The sequence below is a fragment of the Hyaena hyaena genome, unplaced genomic scaffold (assembly GCF_003009895.1).
Source record: "Hyaena hyaena isolate Hyena2069 unplaced genomic scaffold, ASM300989v1 scaffold_25, whole genome shotgun sequence".
Taxonomy (NCBI): Eukaryota; Metazoa; Chordata; class Mammalia; order Carnivora; family Hyaenidae; genus Hyaena; species Hyaena hyaena.
Genome location: NW_024080657.1, coordinates 4597434 through 4617515, shown reverse-complemented (window position 1 = coordinate 4617515; position 20082 = coordinate 4597434). Strand labels below are relative to the sequence as shown.

General features: G+C 39.6%; 1 protein-coding gene across 2 annotated transcripts in view; it reads right to left on the bottom strand.

The window, feature by feature from the left end:
- TOP1 (DNA topoisomerase I) overlaps positions 1–20082 on the bottom strand; it is a 91721-nt gene that overhangs the window by 19691 nt on the left and 51948 nt on the right. For both annotated transcript variants that reach the window (XM_039227073.1, XM_039227074.1), the window contains 6 exons: positions 17592–17704; positions 10676–10791; positions 6815–6936; positions 5776–5898; positions 3481–3668; positions 3062–3206 (listed from right to left, as the gene is read on the bottom strand). In XM_039227073.1, the coding sequence (XP_039083004.1) occupies positions 3062–3206; positions 3481–3668; positions 5776–5898; positions 6815–6936; positions 10676–10791; positions 17592–17704 (807 nt within the window). The remainder of the gene's footprint in view (positions 1–3061; positions 3207–3480; positions 3669–5775; positions 5899–6814; positions 6937–10675; positions 10792–17591; positions 17705–20082) is intronic.

Sequence of the window (20082 nt, the reverse complement as noted above, 5' to 3'; positions counted from 1 at the left end):
AATCACATTTCTTTTTCCCTTCAGACTTCCCAAGCCTTTAACCATCTTCATGATTCTTAGGTTCCCAACCCAGCTGAGGAGAGTCAGCCACTCTGTCTGAGGTAGAAGATTCTAGGCAGGCCTACATGTGGGTGGCTTCTAGGTTCACTACCATAACCATCATTCAGAAACCCGCACAAATTCCTATAGTATATGCGGGTTATCTGGATATTGTCAGGAATAAATTGGTGGCTCTCAGCTCTGGAGGGCCTCCACCTGGACTGTTAACAACAGAGATCTCAACTGGTGAAGGCTCTCCTACAATCAATTTGAATCCCAGATATGAAGAGAATGCAGTACACATGTATTTGGCATCTGTTCACCTCTCTCCACTCACACTGGCCTCATTTTGTCCAGGCTATCGCAGTCTGTTGTCTAGAGAACTACAACAGCACCTATCGGTATCTGTACTTCCGGTATGCATCTAATCCAATCTTCATAGAGGTTAGCGCTTAGAATAATCAGATATGTCACAAGTTTCTAAAACACAAATCTGGTATTCTTCCTCTTGTTAAAACCCAGTAGCTTCCTACTGGATTTAGGAGAATGTAAACAATTTTAAGGAAGAGCCTGAAAATCTGGTCTGCCTCCTCCTCAGGCCCCTTTCCTGCTCACTGTACTTGAACTGAAGGACACTGACCTTTCAGTCCTCAAGACCACCAACTCTTTCTCACCTCAGGGATTTCAAAAGGCAATTTTCCTTATCTAGAACACCCATTCCCCTATCCTTTCCATGGATAAATCCTATTCATCTTATAAGTCTTATCTTAAATGTTACTTCCTCAGAAAGGCCTTCCCTCAACCCGAGGTCAAATCAAATGCCCTGATACACTCTCAAATGGTACCCTGTACTTTCCTTTTCTTCATTCATAAGAGCTTGTATTTACTGGTGTGACTGTGTAGAAAGCCTATGAATCTTGCTATGAAGTGGAGTTACGTTCAAGACAGTTTTCTGTTCAAAGCCCTTCAATGGTTCTCCACCAGATGCAGACCACGGACCAGTCTCTTTAGCATGGCACTTAAGGCTGGGCACAGTGTGGCAGTAGGGTATTACATGCAGGCAATGAGAGGCAAAGGATTTAAGTCAGAGTAACTAACTATTGGATCATGAGCAAGTTTTCTGGCCTCCCAGACACTAAATTTATTTCTCTATAAAACAGTGGCGTTAGTACATGTGGTATGGTTGTTAAGATAATCAAATATCAACTTATGTGAATATACTTATCAGTAACCCGATATCTATGATTTTGTCTTTTTTTTCATAAGTAGGCTTCATGCCTAAGGGAGAGCCCAACACGGGGCTTAAACTCAAGAACCACCCGAGATTGAGATCAAGACCTGAGCTGGGATCAAGAGCTGGATGCTTGGCTCAGTTGAAGTGAGCCACCCAGGTGTCCCAAAAATTTTTTTCCTTTGTGTAAAATACACATAAAATTTACCACTGGTGACATTTAGCACATTCACAATGTTGCGCAAAAATCACTACTTGCTAATTCTTTTTGCTACTTCTTTTTAACACTTCTCCCTCTCTATCCATAATGACATAATTCTGTTTGGAATATCTCTCCTTTAAGACTAACTGTAATGGGGCGCCTGGGTGGCTTAGTCGGTTAAGCGTCCGACTTTCGCTTGGGTCATGATCTCGCGGTTCGTGGGTTCAAGCCCCGTGTCGGGCTCTGTGCTGACTGCCAGCTCAGAGCCTGGAGCCTGTTTCAGTCTGTGACTCCCTCTCTCTCTGACCCTCCCCTGCTCACGCTGTCTCTCTCTCTCCTAGAAATAAATAAAACATTAAAAGAAAAAAAGACTAACTGTAACCTAATTTCCTTCATAAAGTTGTTCCTCATCTGAAAGTCTTGGTAATAACTGCTGTATTTATCTAAAGCACTTAATGCTTACCTTTCTTCTAATACAGTTGATTTGCCCGCTAGCCTAGGAGCTCTTTGAGAGCTAAAACCATCATTTATCAACCTTTATTTCAGAAGATAGTAACATGTTCCTTTAGAAGACCTGACTTTCTGCTTGTGAGGGTTTTCTTTCTGATTCTATACTTACTCTAAACTAGGAAAAGTGATATTTTCCAAATGAATGGCAGAAATTATCAGAGATGTTTCATATTAGAACAAAGAACTATAAGCTAAGGAATATGCAGTGTATCATGTTTACAAAACAGAGCCTTTTTAGGTGTGGCTTTCATGTCTTAACATGTTCAATAACCTACAAACCAAGATTAAGAATGTCTTTAGTGCCAGTCCCCTGCATGTTAACAGTCATAGTCTACAAAGAACTAATTCCTTGGCTGGTTTATTGGAGCTCATCTCTCTTTTAGGTTGCTATGCACAGTTCCACAGCACGTCTGAGGGAGGAATTTCACAGGACTCTCCCAAGCAGGGTATGTCTAGCAGGCTAACAAAAACAGACTGTCCTTCCAAGGCAGTTTTCCCCTTTCAATAATAGTATTAACAAATAACAACACAGGGGTATACAATGGTTTACGATGTGCTTTCATATACATAATCCCACTTGGTCCTGGTGGAACCTACCCAGATGTAACCTTAGGAAGCCAAACTACGTAAGACTAGATTTTACAATTTCTTTCTGGAATGAGAGCAATTCTGCTCCCTTCTTCAGAGCCAAGGAAGGTGAGGAAGAAAGCTGTAGAAGCCAATTTACATTTACTGCATTCTTCATCACAACCTCACCGTTGGATAGTAAGCAGCGTGAAGGCAGGCCCTGCATCTGTTTTGTTTACCAACATAACCTAACACCATGCATACACTATGACAGGCACATACTGGGATTTCAGTAAATATTTGTGAATTTATAAATGAATCAGATTATAACGTGACGCAGAAGGTGGATACATCTAAGGAAGGTCACCAGATAAAGCTAAGCATGAAAAAACTTGTTTTACTTTGTGGAGAGTTTTTAATTTGTCACAGTTGATACTAGAGACCAGTAACACTTCATTCTAACAAGAGATTATCAGCCCCACTAACTGGTGTAGCCCTTAGCTACCTCTTACCTTGATTCGTGAACTGGGGTTCAGCATGATGTATTTAATGGAACCTTGGATGTTCTCTGTCCAGGAGACCAGCCAAGTAACCTTGTTATCATGTCGGACCTCCTTCCATTTATGTCCTGTAGGAGGAGAAGGAACCTTGGCATCTCTGTGGAAATAACAAAGCAGGAGGGCACTGAAATGAGAAGTGAGGGACAGTTTCCCCTTTCGTGACCGAAAGTGGTAAGTCTGCTGAGCATGTATTTCCAAATTTCCTCATCACCAGTCAGTAACTGAAAAATACTTGGAGATCTATACATGGAAATACTGCATTGTTCCCAAACAGCCTTGTGTAACCTGGGAAATACTCCCAGCAACAGTATTCCCAAGAACAAAGGTAGCCCCCTACTTTATTTCTTGCCCAAACAATGAGCTGTACTCACTTGCTACAATTGATGATTATATCCTCAGGCATGATCCGTCTCTTCAGCATGCCCATCTTGGGGTGGTTGCCACGGCCACGGAAAAGCCCAGGAGGTTCTATCTTGAAGTTGGCAATCCTTTCTCTGTGGTTATCCATAATACAGAAGCCGTATTCTTTCAGTAATTTTTCATTCTCCTCTTTGATTTTCTGAAACACAGCAAGGAAGTACTTAAAAGTGATTCAAATCGCTATTCCCTGCTCCTATTTTATCTCTTATCTGAGAACAGGTCTAGGTAGAGAAAAGTCTAAAAATCACTAAGAAATAGATGCAAATAGGGGTGTGTGGCTGACTCAGTCAGAATAGCATGTGAGTCTTGATCCCAGTTGTGAGTTTGAGTCCCACAATGAATATAGAGATTATTTAAATAAAACGTCTTAAAACAGATTTTTTAAAAGGGAAAGAGATGCAAATAAGGATAACCTCTTATAGAATTTCCAAACTTAAATACAATAAAGTTCCCTAAAATATCTACCTTTAATACTTGACTTCCAACTACAAATTTCAAAAACGATTCTCTTAAAGGATTTATGTGTGAACATGTTACATAGATATTTTTAAATATAACTTTTTAAAAAAATTCTTATTTCTGAGAGAGAGAGAGACAGTGTGAGCAGACGAGGGTCAGAAAGAGAGGGAGATACAGAATCCAAAACAGGCTCCAGGCTCTGAGCTAGCTGTCAGCACAGAGCCCGACGGAGGGCTCAAACCCACAAACCATGAGATGATGACCTGAGCCAGGACCTGAGCCGAAGTCGGACACTTAACCAACTGAGCCACCCAGGTGCTCCTAAATACCTTCTTTAAATATAACTTTAAAAACAAAATATCATTTTGTTGAGTAGTATCAAAATGACGGATGGGAAAGACACTCTGACAGGCCTCATAAAGAACATCTCCATGTTTTCTCATACGTTCCAGACACATTTAGTTGAATAGCACTTTAGATGGGTTTGCAAGCTCAAACATAACCTATCACAGATTCTTTTCTAGGTATATGGGCACATACATGGTCTACTTTGCGACCCTTGCTCCAAAAAAAGAGCGTGGAAGTGGAATCTGGAGCCTTCTTAACCTCTGCTGACTCTTTCATCATATTATACTTAGAAATTCAACATAACTAAGTCCTGTTGCCCTTATGGGTGGAAACAGATTCAGAACTTGCTGGCAGCAGGTGTCCTTGGCCAGGGCTCTGACAAGGTGATACTTCTGAAACCTTCCTATCTTTGGATCACTATTTGCAAAATAAAGCTCCAAAGTGGTCTACGTTTAAAAAAACAAAAAACAAAAATACCCCTGAAGGAAATAATAAACCAAGTTTCAGTAATTTGGAATACTGAGAAGACTAAAAAGTCTGGTGCTATTATCATTCTTATGGTAACTCGATTTTTGAACTAAAGATCAAACAGGCACCATCAAACAATGAGTTATATAAATACAGAGGTCTAAATTGTATAAACATGCAGGTGCTTTAAAATATGGAAATTATAGGGCTTCAAAATTCCTTAAAATCCTTAACTTCTGGATCTCCAATGGAAAGAAAAGAAAAAGAGAAAAAGAAGAAAAAGAAAAAGAAAAAGAAACTTTGGACTGAATTTTTGTAGATCAGGGTTTGGCAAACTTTTTCTAGACAGAAAATAGTTTAGTCTTGAGAGCTATATGGTCTCTGATGGACCTACTCAACTCTATCACTGCCTCACAGAAGCAGCCGCAGAGAATAGTCAAACAACTAGCTGTGGCTGCATTCCAATAAAACTTTTTAATAAAAACAGCCTATAATTTGCCTACAGGTACCCTAGAAGAAAATGACATCCCACTAGATACTAGAAAGATCATTCTGGAATGAAAATGGAGATGGATGAGCATGGCTAGATCCCAGGGTAAAACAAATCAAGAACAGGGAGGTACAGGGACAAAATTATCTGTTTAAAACTCTAATATCCAGAAACCACTTGCAGGTCTGCCCATCCTCCAATACTGTATTACTGGAATTACTGACTGGTTTTTAGATCAAAAGGGCACCAGGTTCTTACATTGAGCCATTAAATAAAGTGCCTATTATTCACAATTTTCAGTATCTAAAACCCTTAAGAAAATTTAAACTTTACTAGGCCAAGAATCTTAAATCTTCATTCACTATAGGGCCATGTGAAATTACTGAAGTCAAAGCTGTGTTGTAAGAACAAAAAAGAAGAAAATTAGATGAATGAATCACTATTCCAAAATTTCCCAGAGGTTTCAGAAATTCTACAGTACCAGTTTCTCTTCCTTGCTCATCTGTTTGCGAGCTTCTGACTGGGCTTTGAAATACTGGCTCATCTGGGTAAAATCACATTTGCTTAAGTTGGTGATAATGTTCTTCTCTTCATTAGTCATTTCCTAGTCAAAAAAGGGGGGGGGGAGGAGACAGAAGAAGGTAAATACACTATTTAATCCTCTAGGTTTCTTTGTGATTACAGCAAAGCACCATTTTTTTCAGGCAAAGGTGTTTGGAGAGGTAGTCAATCTAAATGTGAGTGTTGAAAAATAAAACAACAAAATTTTATTACTTTGTTCCTTATAAAATACTGAACAGAAAAAAGCTTTACATGATTTATTACTGAAAAAGCTCATGGAACTCTTAGGTAATTTCTTGAGCTCATTACACCCTGCCACATCCATAGGCCTATGTATCCCACAGTTGAAAAACATGAAAACGTATCATTTCCTTTAGTATCGAGAGAAAATAGTTCCACGCTCATTCTCTCTTAGAAACATCCCTGCTCTACTCACTCATTTAATGTTGCTTCCAGAGCTATTCAGAAGGTAAACTTCATCTCAGCCTCTGTCCACATTATCCAAATTGAGAATAAGGAAATTGTTTAAAATCACCTAAGCTGATACAGAACATGTGATTTCAAGAGCAGAATCAAACCCAAAAAGCAAATACGTAAGAATCAAAAGGGAACAGGACCAGGAAGGCACACTGACACCTCTCTTTGCAATAGCAGACAGAGGGCAGGCAGTCCTGCAGAGACAAAGTTTCCTTTGCTCAACCAGAGCTGAACTCTTTTGTTTGGTCTCATAAACTCCCTCCTGCAGCCATATGAGAGTGAGAGGAAAGAAATATAAATATTCTTGTTGGATAAAAATCTATGTAATATAGTGAATAGGGGAAAAAAGAAAAACTTTAAATACAATTCATAAAGCTCAAATTTTACATCAGAGAATTTTTTTCTCAAGTTACAGTTTACTCTTTAGTATCTGATTAGTATCTTTGCAAGGTGCTAGGATATTAACCCATGGGCTACAATACCTTTCTCCAGTCTTTAAAGAAGTTTTTCCTAAATATTTCCTTAGTAGTATATTCATGGTCGAGCATTTTTGCAAAGAACGTAGCTACTTCTTCTGCTTTGGGGCTCAGCTTCATGACTTTACCTGGAGGAAAAAGTGGTCCCAAAAATTGAGGTGCATAATTCATGTTTTAAGTATCAATACTGAGCTCTGGAGAGGTCTTCTAACTAATGGTTTACCTTCCCAAGGTATACAAAGGTCTGGTGACACATGCTAACAACAACAACAGAGACAATACACTGATTTGTATCTAGTTGTAGAAGTTCTCCTTCCCTTTAGCAGATATTTACCTGGGTCATTCTCTGGAGACTATGCCAGTAAACTGTTCCCAGGTGCCTGCTCAGGACAGGGATGAGCTGGGGGAGGCCCAGCCACTCTTCCTTTTCCTTTCAGCAAGCAGGGTCCTTTACACCTCTTCAATGGTTTTTAAAAATCAAATCCTCAGAGGGACTCCTGCCACTGCTAAGCTAAGCAGCCTCTGTTCAAGAAGGGGAGGAAGGGATAGGGCAGGGAGTGGAAGAAAGGAATTGTGGGGAAAAGAAATAGGCATCTTTCTCCTTTAAAGTTAGGTGGGTGGAATATGAATAAAATAATATATATCCACAGCACGCAAGCCCAGATATCCCACACGAAAAATCTAAGTAAGACCTTTCTCTAGAACTATGGTGCTCAAAGTGTGGTTCACAGATCAGCAGCATTAGCATCACGTGGGAGTTCTGTTAGAAAGGCAGACTCTCAAGCCCCAACCCAGATTTACAGACTCAGCAAGTGCATTTTAAGAGACCTTCAGGTGACTTGTGTGCATGCTAGAGTTTGAAATGATTGCTCTGGAACACAGGCACTAGGAGACTGCCTCTTTTGGGGAAATAAGACTCATCTGAAGCACAAGGGATGACTGGGATTCTTGGTAGCATGCACATGTTAGCAAAAGCTGTTCTAAAGGCATCCTGATGTTATACAATGAAAAATGCTAACTTGTAGTGTAAATCTGAATGAGGCGTAGGGGTTTTGTGTACCTTATTTAGATAATAAAGCAATAAAGGGAAGTACTTGGGAGTTTAATCTATTTTTAAAATAGAGTATCTTTAACAGTACTCTTAGGGACAATTTCCATTTTTTTCTTGAACATACAGCTTTACAACACCATCTGGAACTAATCCACAGCATAATAATTTGACTATACCTAAAATGAGGTTAAAAACCATCCCACTGTCTTACAATTTCATAGGTACTAACATTCACCAAGGATTTCCACTTTCATTAGAGAAAACTAAAACTTAACCAGAAATCCATCCATGTCAAAACTCAGAAGACAATTCATTTCATGATGGCTGGGAAGTCATCATCCCTAGTTGCAGGGTATAGGCAAATGTGGCACAAAACTGAAATTGTCAGGGTAGACCGAACTTGCATGGAATCCGCAACATGGAAAAGGCCAACAGGTAGCACCACATTCCCATTCAAACCTCCCCCCACCCCTACCCTATCCCCACAAGCTTTTGCCTTTGAAAGAAGTCATTTTGGGGAGGATAGGGTTATTAGCTTTCAAGGCTTTCTGGCACTTCTTCAACTCTCTGAAAGTCTGAATTAGAGTTACCAATCAAGTTATAACATGTTTCTTTTTTTCTTAATGTTTATTTATTTTTGAGAGAGAGAGGGAGACACAGAATTCGAAGCAGGCTCCAGGTTGAGCTGTCAACACGGAGCCCGATGCGGGGCTCAAACCCACAAACCATAAGGATCATGACCTGAGCCAAGGTCAGATACTAAACTGACTGAGCCACCCAGGTGCCCCATGATGTTTCTGATATAAAGGAAAACATTAAGTCACTAAAAATAAAATAAATGAAATTTAAAAATGGCAAGAAAAGAAATGCAAACTGTTCTTAGATCTGTCTGAAGTAAACCAGTATCAACAAATATTTGAACAATAAAAAAATGGAGACTCTTTGGGCAATTTTACTGAATTCTGTACCAACAGAGGAAGGAATTTTGATGCCTCCTATTTTAGATGGGCTGTCAAAAGAGGAAATGACAGCTCCCCAGCAGCAGAGTGGTGGGAAAAGGACTTGCTTAAGATTCCTGGCAATGGAAGCACTTTGTGGAAAAGGCTGAGCTCCAGGAAGAAGAAACTGCTGAGTCAGGGCTGATAACTGGAGGTTCTCAGCAGAGGCCAATCACTGCATCAGCAACCCAGTACCCTGCCTCCCTGGCAGGTCCGAAGGAGTCTGAGAACTCTTTTCCTTAGAGAGCAGGCAGGATTTAGAGTATCAATTTGTACTAATAATTCAAATACAACATTCTGACTTATTGCCCAATAGGAGTTCACATACTCAAAGGGAAGTAATACTAGCGAGAAACCCAACTAAGAAAATGGCAAAGCTGGAGCTCCTGTAATGGAGGACTGGGCAAGAACGAAGGAAAGGACCACAGTGACCAGTGATGACTGGCTCAGGTCTTGGCTTCCCATCTTGAAAAGAGAAACTCAGAGACTACAGAATCTAGCTTTCCTTCAAATCATTTTGAACCTCAAAGTGAAGCTTTAGTAGTTGAGCTTTCTAAAGCTCTTGGTAAATCCAGATTTGAGCTACAGAATATATGGACTTTTAGGATTGTCTTCTTCCAGGGTTCTAGGCCTTTGTCCTCATTGGAGTTTGGCTTTGGAGTCATATTTAAGTAACCAACTATGAAGGCTTATAGAACTGTGTCCTGTGTGCTCTGGTCAACACAAGTCAATGTTTATCTGATGCAAGCATTTGTCATTCAGGCTTTGGGGTCCTGGCAGACTGCAAATGTCATGCAATCAGGGAGTGGTCAATATTGTCCACTGCTGGGTCTTGGTGTCTAACACAGGCACGCTGAATAAAAAATGAATTCCAGCTTGCCAAGCTTGACGCGTCCCCCACTTACAAGACCCAGTATAAACGAATACCTTTATCTAGAAGTTATCTGTGGCCCTAAGGCCACCACTGACAGACAAAGAGATGTACCAGAACTCTCCCTATGTTCACCACTAATGCCTTTAGGCAGTTTTCCTAAAGGGAAAGGGAAAACCCCTTGGTTCAGAACCACCCAGTACTATTCACATCATTTAATAGATAGAGTCCAGATGCACCTAGCAAATCTTGAGCACATAAGCATCTGGGGTAAAATGCTCTAGCCACTTCTGGATAGAACTCTTGGAATGAGGGAGATCAGTTGAACATTCCCATCTGCACAGTGCTACACTATAAATAGGAAGAATGTCAAAGGTACTCTTCTAATTCTTCAACCCAACAACAGAAACACCAATGGTGTTTCTCATGGACAAATCTGAGAGTTCTAAGAGAAGTGCCCACAAAGAGCAGTTCTTCATAGCAGCCCAAGAAATTTGACTGCACATACAGTAAAGGCATAGTGCTGTGCTATATACAGAGTGATTGACACCTAACTAGCCTTACCTAGAGGCTGATGGCTGACTAATCTTCAACTGCTTATCAGCTTGCATTTTATTGCTAAGGTAAACTACTACCATTCAAGTAAGGCTCTTCTAATATCTTACAAAGAGTGGCTCCTCAGAAATGAAGTTCAAATAAAAACATTTAACTTGGAGACCATGTAGTTAAGACATTAACAGCCCCTTTTTCTCAAGGCAGTTCCTTCACCACCAAACCCTTTAAGAGTTAACACCTGATGATCATTCCCCCAAACCACACAATGACAATAAAACAAAATGAAATAAACAAAAGGGATTATATAGCACAAGATCTCTCCTCATTTTCTATTCCTAAATAGAAGCAACTCTTTTCTTGGCCAAGAATTAGACAACCTTGGAACAACTCACCATCATAATAAAACTTGACACTCTCTGGAAGAGGTTCATATGGTGGAGCAAAAACAGGGCCTTTATGTTCTAGGAATTTCCATTTGATGCCTTCAGGATAGCGCTCTTCTTCCCACCTTTAAAAAACAAAGTATAAACCCATTTAGTGATCACCTAACATAGAAAATGTCATCTATTAAATCCCCAATGAATTTATCATTCAATTGGTTGGTGCTCTAAAATAACTCTGGGCCCCACATTCAAGGCCTGGATCAAAAGAACAGTATTCTTCACCTTGAAAAAGCCAACAGTCACAATAAGTAAAATGGAATACTCAAGTGAACACAGGAAAATACAGTTCAAGAGTTCAGTTCTAGTATTGGATATAAGGGATTCCCACTCAAGGAGCCTGCAATAGCTGGGAGCTATGGAAATGGAACAGCTCTTTTACCACCATGGTATACATGACAGAGGTATTATTTATGTGCTGATACCCAGAGAAAGGCCTCCTGGGAGTGGAGATGCCAGGTGAAGATATATGGAAAAACAACCCAACAAGCACAAGATGGAACAAAAGACTGAGAAATAGTAATTCAGTTGGAGTACTGAGTTTAAGGTACTCATGGGTTACCTAGAGCTATCTAGAAGGTAGGGATAAATGAATGCAGAGTTTAGTGCAAATAGCTTCTAAAAAAAAAAAAAAGCAAAAATGATCAGACATAATACAAGGAACACCATATCCCCATCACTTATATTCAACAACTGCTAATATTATGCTGTTTCCTACTTTTTCCTATATTTCAGCAATGTAAACTGTAGATATTTTACCTCACCTCTAAATAGTTCACCCGTGGGACGCCTGGGTGGCTTAGTCGGTTAAGCGTCCGACTTTCGCTTAGGTCATGATCTCGCGGTTTGTGGGTTCGAGCCCCGCGTCGGGCTCTGTGCTGACTGCCAGCTCAGAGCCTGGAGCCTATTTCAGAGTCTGTATCTCCCTCTCTCTCTGACCCTCCCCTGCTCACACTGTCTCTCCCTCTCTCCTAGAAATAAATAAAAATATTTAAAAAATAAATAGTTCACCTGTAAACATATTCTCTCACATAATACTATTATTACATCTAACAAAATTAGCTTCATTCCAATACCTAGACCATACTAAAAACTCCCCAATTATACTCAAAATGTATTTTATAGGCCAGGATCCTATTAAGGATCATGCACTGCAATTGGATGATAGGTTTCAAATTCTTTCTTTTTCTGAATTAGATTTTCTCACCATCACCACCGTTTTGTTTAAGAGTCAGTTGTCTTACAGATAGAATATTTTGTTATTTTTTTGTTTTATTTTAGAGAGATAAAGAGAGCACCAACGAGGGAGAAGGATGGGAAGGGGAGTGAAGGGGGAGGAGAGAGAGTGGGGAGAGAGGGAGAGAGAGGTGGAGAGGTAGAGAGAGAGAGAGAGAGAGAGAGAGAGAGAGAGAGAGAGAGAGAGAACCCCAAGAAGGTTCCAAACCCAGCCCAGAGCCTGATGTAAGGCTCGATCTCACAACTATGAGACCATACTAAGCCGAAATTGAGAGTCAGACGCTCAAATGACTGAGCCACCCAGGTGCCCCTAACTCCAATGTTTTAAACAAAGTTCAGAAACATCAAATAAAAATTACACATAACAAACTGCTGCAAAAAGAGCATCACTATAAAAAGTCAACACAGATGGTCAAATGATTTTTGACAAGGGTGCCAAGACCATTCAATGGAGGTTTTTCAACAAATGGTATTGGGAACACTAGATATTGACATGCAAAAGAATGAAGTTGGGTCCTGACCTTACACTATATACAAAAATAAACTCAAAATCAATCACAGACACAAACACACAGGCTAAAATTATAAAACTCTTAGAAGAAAACATAGGGCAAAAGCTTCTTGACTCTGCATTTAGGAATGATTTTCTTAGATAAGACAACAAAAGCACAGGCAACAAAAGAAAAAGATGAACTGGACTACAAAGTTAAAAACTGTACATTAAAGGATACAATCAACAGTGACAAGGCAACCCACAAATGAGAGATATCTGATAAAGGATTAACATGCAGAATAAAGAACTACAACAATAAGAGAAAAAACCCAATTAAAAAATAGGAAAAGGACCTGAATATACACTTCTCCCAAGATAAACAAATGGCCAGTAAGCATCTGAAAAAAATGTTCAACATCACCAGTCATTAGGAAATATATATCAAAACTATAAGATATCGCTCACACCTATTAGGGGGACTATTATGAAAACAAAAACAGACCAGAAAATAACAAGTGTTGATGAGGATACGGAGAAATTAGAATCCTTTGCACCACTGGTGAGAATGTCAGCTGTGCAGCCCACTGTAGAAAGCAGTATATATAGTGAATGCTTGAAAATTAAACACAGAACTACCATATGATCCAGCAATTCCACTCCTAGGAATATACCCAAAACAATTCAAAGCAGGTATTTAAACAAATACTTGTTCTCCAACATTCATAGCAGCACTATACACAATTGCCAAAAGGTGGAAACAATCTAAGTATCCATCAACAGAAAAATGGATAAACCAAATACGGCCTATACATACAATGAAATATTATTCAGCCTTAGGAAAGAAGGAAAACCTGACACATGCCACAACACAGATGAACCCTGAAGACATTTTGTTAAGTGAAATAAGCCAGTCACCAAAGGCCATATTGTAGATTTCCAATTACATGAGGTTATGTAAAGTAATCAAATTCAGAGACAGAAAGCAGAAGGGCAGCTACCAGGGGCCAAGGGAAAGGGGGAATGAGGGAGGGTTACTGTTTAACAGAGTTTCAGTTCTGTAAGACGAAAAGAGCTCTGGAGATAGATGGGATGGTGGTGGTAAGGGTTACACAACAATGTGAATGTACTTAATACCATGTAACTGCACACTTAAATGGTTAATGTGGAAAATTCTAGGTTTTTGTATTTTATTACTAAAGACACTAAAAAATACCTCAAAGTACAGATTTAATAAAATCTTAAACCTAGAGAGGGCACTGCATAAAGATCCTCGATAACTAACCTACCACTTCTACATATGAAACTGGCATGATCTACCAACTAGACACTGGCAAAGAAAGGCTTAGGTACAGGGACCCATCCAAATCTGAGTCTGTTACTTTCCAAACCAGAAAAAAATCCACGTGTGTGTGTGTGTGTGTGTGTGTATGAACAATGTGTGTAGGCATGTATACACCAAAGAAATTTCAAGATACCTGTGTGCAGCAGTCAGAGAGTCACTGTGTAGAGACTAAGAACACCATGTTTTCCCTTATATTGGGACTTGGTTCCATTATTCCCATCAACTCCAGTGGTAGTGGTGGTTGTGTTTTATTTTGGGAGAGGGGGTAGGTAAAGGGGAAAAATGAGAGAGAGGGAAAGAATCTGAACCAGGCTCTGGGCTGACAGGGAAGCTGGATCCCATGAACCTTGAGATCATGACTTGACCCAAAACCAAGAGTCAGACACTTAACTGAGCCACCCAGGCACCCCAACTCCAGTGTATTTTTTTAATTTAAGTTTATTTATTTTGAGAGAGAGAGACAGCACGAGCAGAAGAGGGGCAGAGAGGGAGAGAAAGAATCCCAAGCAGGCTCCACCCTGCCAGCTGCAAAGTCTGACCCAGGGCTTGATCCCACGATCCATGAGATCATGAGCTGAGCCAAAACCAAGAAGCAAGATTCAGACTCTTATTAAACAAATGAGCCACCCAGGTGCCCCTCCAGTGGTTTTTAATTAAGACTCCAAACTGTTTTATAATTCTTCCTATTCCAACATGTTCATCCTGAGGACTCACAGTATTTTCTCTACCATTTAGGTAAAATAAGAGATTCAATGAATCACTCAACACTAAACCTCAGTTTAAACAGAAAGAGAACATATCCTTCAACAGGCTGATATCATTGGATCAACAACTATATATAAATACAAGTAAATAGAAATAAAAACAGTAATGTTGCCCTTTTAGGCCTACATCAATGGCTCACCAACAAAATTAAGAGCATGTACCTAGACACCAAAATGACTTCTCTTTATGGCAGACTTGACTTAGGAATTCAAGATAGGTATCAACTGGATAATAAAATACGCTTGAAAAGGAGAAGGTGGAAAGGTGTTAGAAATGTAGTTATGACAGGAAGGTATTTGAAATCAAGCTCCCTTGTAGTTAAGAAGCACCTCACAGTACACTATAAAATGCACATTTAATTTTTAAACAGAAATAAAGCTGAGTTACTACAGCGTTCTTGAAGCTAATCTCTAGGCTCAAGGACAGTTTCTCTAGTTTGAAGAGAGTATCAATTCATATTCCATAAATTTCGTATCACTATTACTGATTATATTTGTGAGTCTTGGTCTTTCAACACTAATTCCTTACATTACAACCTAAATCCTTACAGCATTTTGTCTTTGCTGAAAGAGACTGAAACTTCCATGTAAAGTCACACCTAATACCAGCAAACAAACTCCTCAGTTTCTAGATCTTTTTTGTGAAGAATCATGTTTACAATTAACATGGGACATCTGTTCAAACAGGTCAGCCCTGAAAGAAATGTGTGTTTAACTCAAGAACTGAAACCCCATACACCTACAATGGGTAACCCTTATAAACATGGGGCTCTTGGGAGGCGCCTGGGTGGCTCAGTCTGTTAAGCATCCAACTTTGGCTCAACCATCTTCAGTTACAGACTTAATAGTCCCACTTAAACCAAAATAAGAATAAAACTCAAAGGTCATGGTGTCCAAGGATTAATGTGTGGCAACACTGATAAGGATTTCAACCACAGAAGCAAAATTAGGCTATTACACTCTTGGATCTAATTCCACACATATGAGGCTAGACCAGGACAAGAGTAGATCTGCTTCAGGGCCCCATAAAAGCCAAGGCTCCACAGGAAGGGGGAAGACAGCAGGGAGCTAGTGATGACCGGGCAATAAATTTGTTCATGCAACAAACACTTCTGAGCACACACCACCAAACCCTGACAGACAACAGACCCTGATCACTAACTCACATTCTCATGACTCCTAATAACCATCCCTAATTTACAATAATCACTTCATTTTATCTTAAGGTCAACATTCTATCTCTGGAAAACTCTGAAGAAAATAAAAACACATTCTTTTGTTTCCTGACTCTGGCTCAGGGTTCCTTTGCTCTGTGACTTTCTCTGTAACCCTGGATATGCCCACGCCAGTTATATAGCTGTATGGAGCATTCAGCCACCGCAGCTCTGCTCCTCTCTGTCACCTCCCTAGTCACTGAACCCTCCCTTTTCCTCAGACTCGTGGTACTGGGGAGATTACTGTTCCAAATTATAAAAGCTGTAGAGGAAATGCATACTAATGGCTCTGGAACTCTACACACCAAACTATGAATGCTCATTACATCAGAGCTGGCAAGGGAAAACGAGAATGGGAGAAAGAACTCATTTTTTCCCCCGGACTTGTGCACCTCTGATCATCTGAATTTTTTTTAACACAACTACAAATCATATATAATTGGTACAGTGGTTAGTAAGTTTTAGGAAATATCGGTATTAGGGGCACTTGGATGGCTCAGTCAGTTAAGCGTCGGACTCTTGGTTTCGGCTCAGGCCATGATCTCATGGTTCATGGATTTGAGCCTGCATTGGGCTCTGTGCTGACAAGCATGAGGTCTGCTTAGGATTCTCTCTGCCCCTCCCCGCATTCGCACTCTCTCACCCCCCTCAAATAAGTAACTTAAAAAATATATCAGCATTAAAAATACTTGTTTATTTCAAAATTCTAAACAGCAAAATTTATTAAAAAATAAAATTTCCCACCTAAACATATGTCTCAGAAGTAACCTGTTAAAACTATACTCCTCCCATAAAGATTAAAATCTTCACTCCCAGTGTGGAGGACACCTGTTTTCTTGGTCACAACCCTAGATATTTTGATACGTATTGTTTCCTAATCTGAGAGACATTAAGCATATTGGCATCTTTCTTTCCTCCTATTTTAAGATGTTTTACTGATCACTTTTCTAAGACTCTTCTCTTTCATATTTAAAAAAATCTTTTTTCCTATTAAGAATCTTAGTCCTCTGCAAGTATTTTCCCTTATGATTGTTTTTAATGCCATGAGTTTGTCTGCCATACCCAACATTTTAATTTTTTTTTTTTTAATGTTTTATTTATCTCTGAGACAGAGAGAGAGAGAGAGAGACAGACAGACAGACAGACAGACACAGCGTGAGCAGGGGAGGGTCAGAGTCAGAGAGAGAGGGAGACACACAATCTGAAACAGGCTCCAGGCTCTGAGCTGGCTGTCAGCACGGAGCCCAACGTGGGGCTCGAACCCACGAACTGTGAGATCATGACCCGAGCTGAAGTCGGACACTCAACCAACTAAGCACTCAGCCACTCCACAACATTTTAATTTCGATGGATCAATTTTATAAATCTTTTCCTTATGGCTCTGGTTATAGGTCCTGTTTCAAAAGGTCTTCATTATTCTACAATTCTAAAATATTCATCCAGACTTTCTTTTGGAGGTTATTTTTTAAACCTATAAACAGGCAATTTCCTAAACATAATTTATAGAATAATCCATCTTTTCTCCATCATTTTAAATGCAACTTTCTTCATATGCCAAATTCCTACACACACAATATAATTCTGTAGTTAATTCTGTTCCAGGGTGACACCAAATTTTGACAACCAATATGCTGAGACCTAGTTAACACTCGCTAGGACCTGGAAAACCTATTTCAGAATATTATTCTGGAGAGATTTTTTTTTTTTAAGTACTTCCCTCTTCGTCCAAATATCAGGCTATTAAAATTTATTTAACACTTTTGCTTAGTTAGGCCGTGGAACCCGAGAGCAGACACTGGATCCAAGGCTGCCATGTTACCATTTCCACTTCTGTTCCTCTTCTTTCTTCGGCTTCTTTTTCTTGCTATCTGGCTCAGGAACTTTTTTATCTTTATCTTTATCCTTATTCTTGGGTTTTTTCAATTTACCATCCTACAAAGAAACATGGTGAGAAAGCACTTAAGTAAGTACCAATCATATTTTTAGAAGTAGTTTTTGAGGGGCCATTAGGAAGAAAAACTGGAATCATAGAATAAAATATTAAAACTGGAGAGTTCTTAAATCTAATCCTCTCAATTTAATAGATGAGTGAAAATTTACTTTTCTCTAGAGCAGTATTTCCCAAAACTCCCTGACAAATGACTACCTAAGAAAGTAGTTAAAAAAACATTCACTGTGCATGGGAAAAGCCTCGTAAATTATACATATATTTTTTAGCCTTAGAGGAATGTTTGGGAGAGCACTTCTATAGAGAGTAATCCCGGTATATTACCCTCACTTGTTTTTAAATCCACTTACTTTCAAACCTCTTCCAATGTCATCAAATAATGGGTACAGACCTTGTATTAGACACTTACTATACAATTTGAAAGGAAATTCCCGATGGAGTTTAATATCACTCACTGTTGCTTGCATATACAAAGCCACGAAACAGTAAGCAAGTATTGGAGAGATCCTAAAGTGATTACCAAGTCCTAGTACAGTACTGTATTTCTTTACGGCTTTTCTTTGAACTGTGACCCTAGATGAGCTGTCACTGTGGCACAAACGTAAACAAATGTAACTCAAGAACACAGGTGATAAATCTCAAAACACATATATCCAGTCAAAAGTGTGTTATTTAACAGGTGGGGGGTCCTGCTCCACAGAATCTAAACTCTTAAAGAATATTTTCCTTTGTCCTAGCTATCCAAGATAATTTCTTACTCAACAAGCTTTATGTAGCTCTCAAAGGGGGTTTAGAGTCATCTTAAAATCAAGTATAGAATGGCAGAGCTTGAAAGACCTTTACTGACAGTTTGGTCTGACCTATTCAGTTATAATCAATGAAAAGTCCAAAATAGAGGTTTGGCCACTAGTTCCGGGTCCTATATAGCGGCTATTAACCATGACGAGAGCTCAAGTTTACCAGAACACTAACAGTGTCACTCATGGGAATGACTGGAATATATAAACATTCTAGCACCACATGATAGGATATAACAATCAAGATAAACTCAGGATTTTTTAAAAACTTTTTTTTAATGTTTATTTTTGAGAGACAGAGTATGAGTGGGGGGAGGAGCAGAGAGAAGGGGAGACAGAGAATCCCAAGCAGGCTCCAGGCTCTGAGGTGTCAGCACAGAGCCCGACGTGGGGCTTGAACTCATGAGCCAAGAGATCATTACTGAGCCAAAGTCAGACATTTAACTGAGTCACCCAGGTGCCCCAAACTCAGGATTTTAAAGCAAATGATCTTTGGAGCAGAAGTAAAGGGAAAGACTATAAAACAGAAATGGAGAATATAAATGTTTAAGTATGTTTGGGAGGAGAAAGTACTAGAGGATCATATAATTCAGATAATGTTTACTATTTAAGCTGAAACACACCACAGGAAAGGGAAATGTTTTTCAGTTAAGACATTCTCCCTCCAGCTTCTGAACAGGCATGCAGATGGTACCATCAGGAAACCACTGGCTACACTGTATGTTTTCAAGCCTGAAATGGGATAATCAGTCACTAAAGACTTCCCAACAATTCCCAGAAATGAAAAAAACCACAGCCAGTTAAGTGAGGTTTCAGTGAGAGTGCTCCTGCCACCTAGGGTACTGGCCATAGTAAGACTGCGTAGTCACTCTAGGTCTTTCAGCCTGTGTGGTTTTTCTCCTCCCTCTGTAGGGAGAGGGTTGCTGAAAAGGACAATAAAAAAATAAAGTCAAGCATCCTTTTTTCCAAATAGTTTAAAGCAGTTATTACTAGCTCCTTCTAAACTCAGAGGAAGGTATTATTTTACATTAGTGCAACAAAAGCCTGAAGGCAATAGAGAAAGCACAGAAAAGCTAAAGTTGTGTATTTTTTACTGACTAATCTGTACTGTCTACACGAAAGTGGGGTGACTACCACCATCACTCAGCACTTCATTCTCGAGTCCTTGAGTGGGTTGCTCATAAACCGACCCTGCTATGAAGAGGCTACTACCACCTGGCAGGAAAACCACAGTTCCCTAACCTAGGACCTGATCATCTCTCTATGGCTCTCCTTCTCATTAATACTCTTCATGTGTTCATGTGATTTCACTTCAGACTCTTCCCCCTTCCCATGGAGTTAAAGATCAGCAAAGTCAAGCAGGAGACAGGCTAACATGGTAGCTAGTGTAATGGTTCTGGATTCAGACTGCATGGGATTGAATCTTGGCTTTACTACTTAGTAGTTGTAGGACCTCAAGCAAATGATTCAGCCTCTCTATACCTCAGTGTCTGCATCTATAAAACAGAGATAATTATGATAGTAGCAATATTTATCTCTTAAAGGTGGTTATGAGGATGAAATGA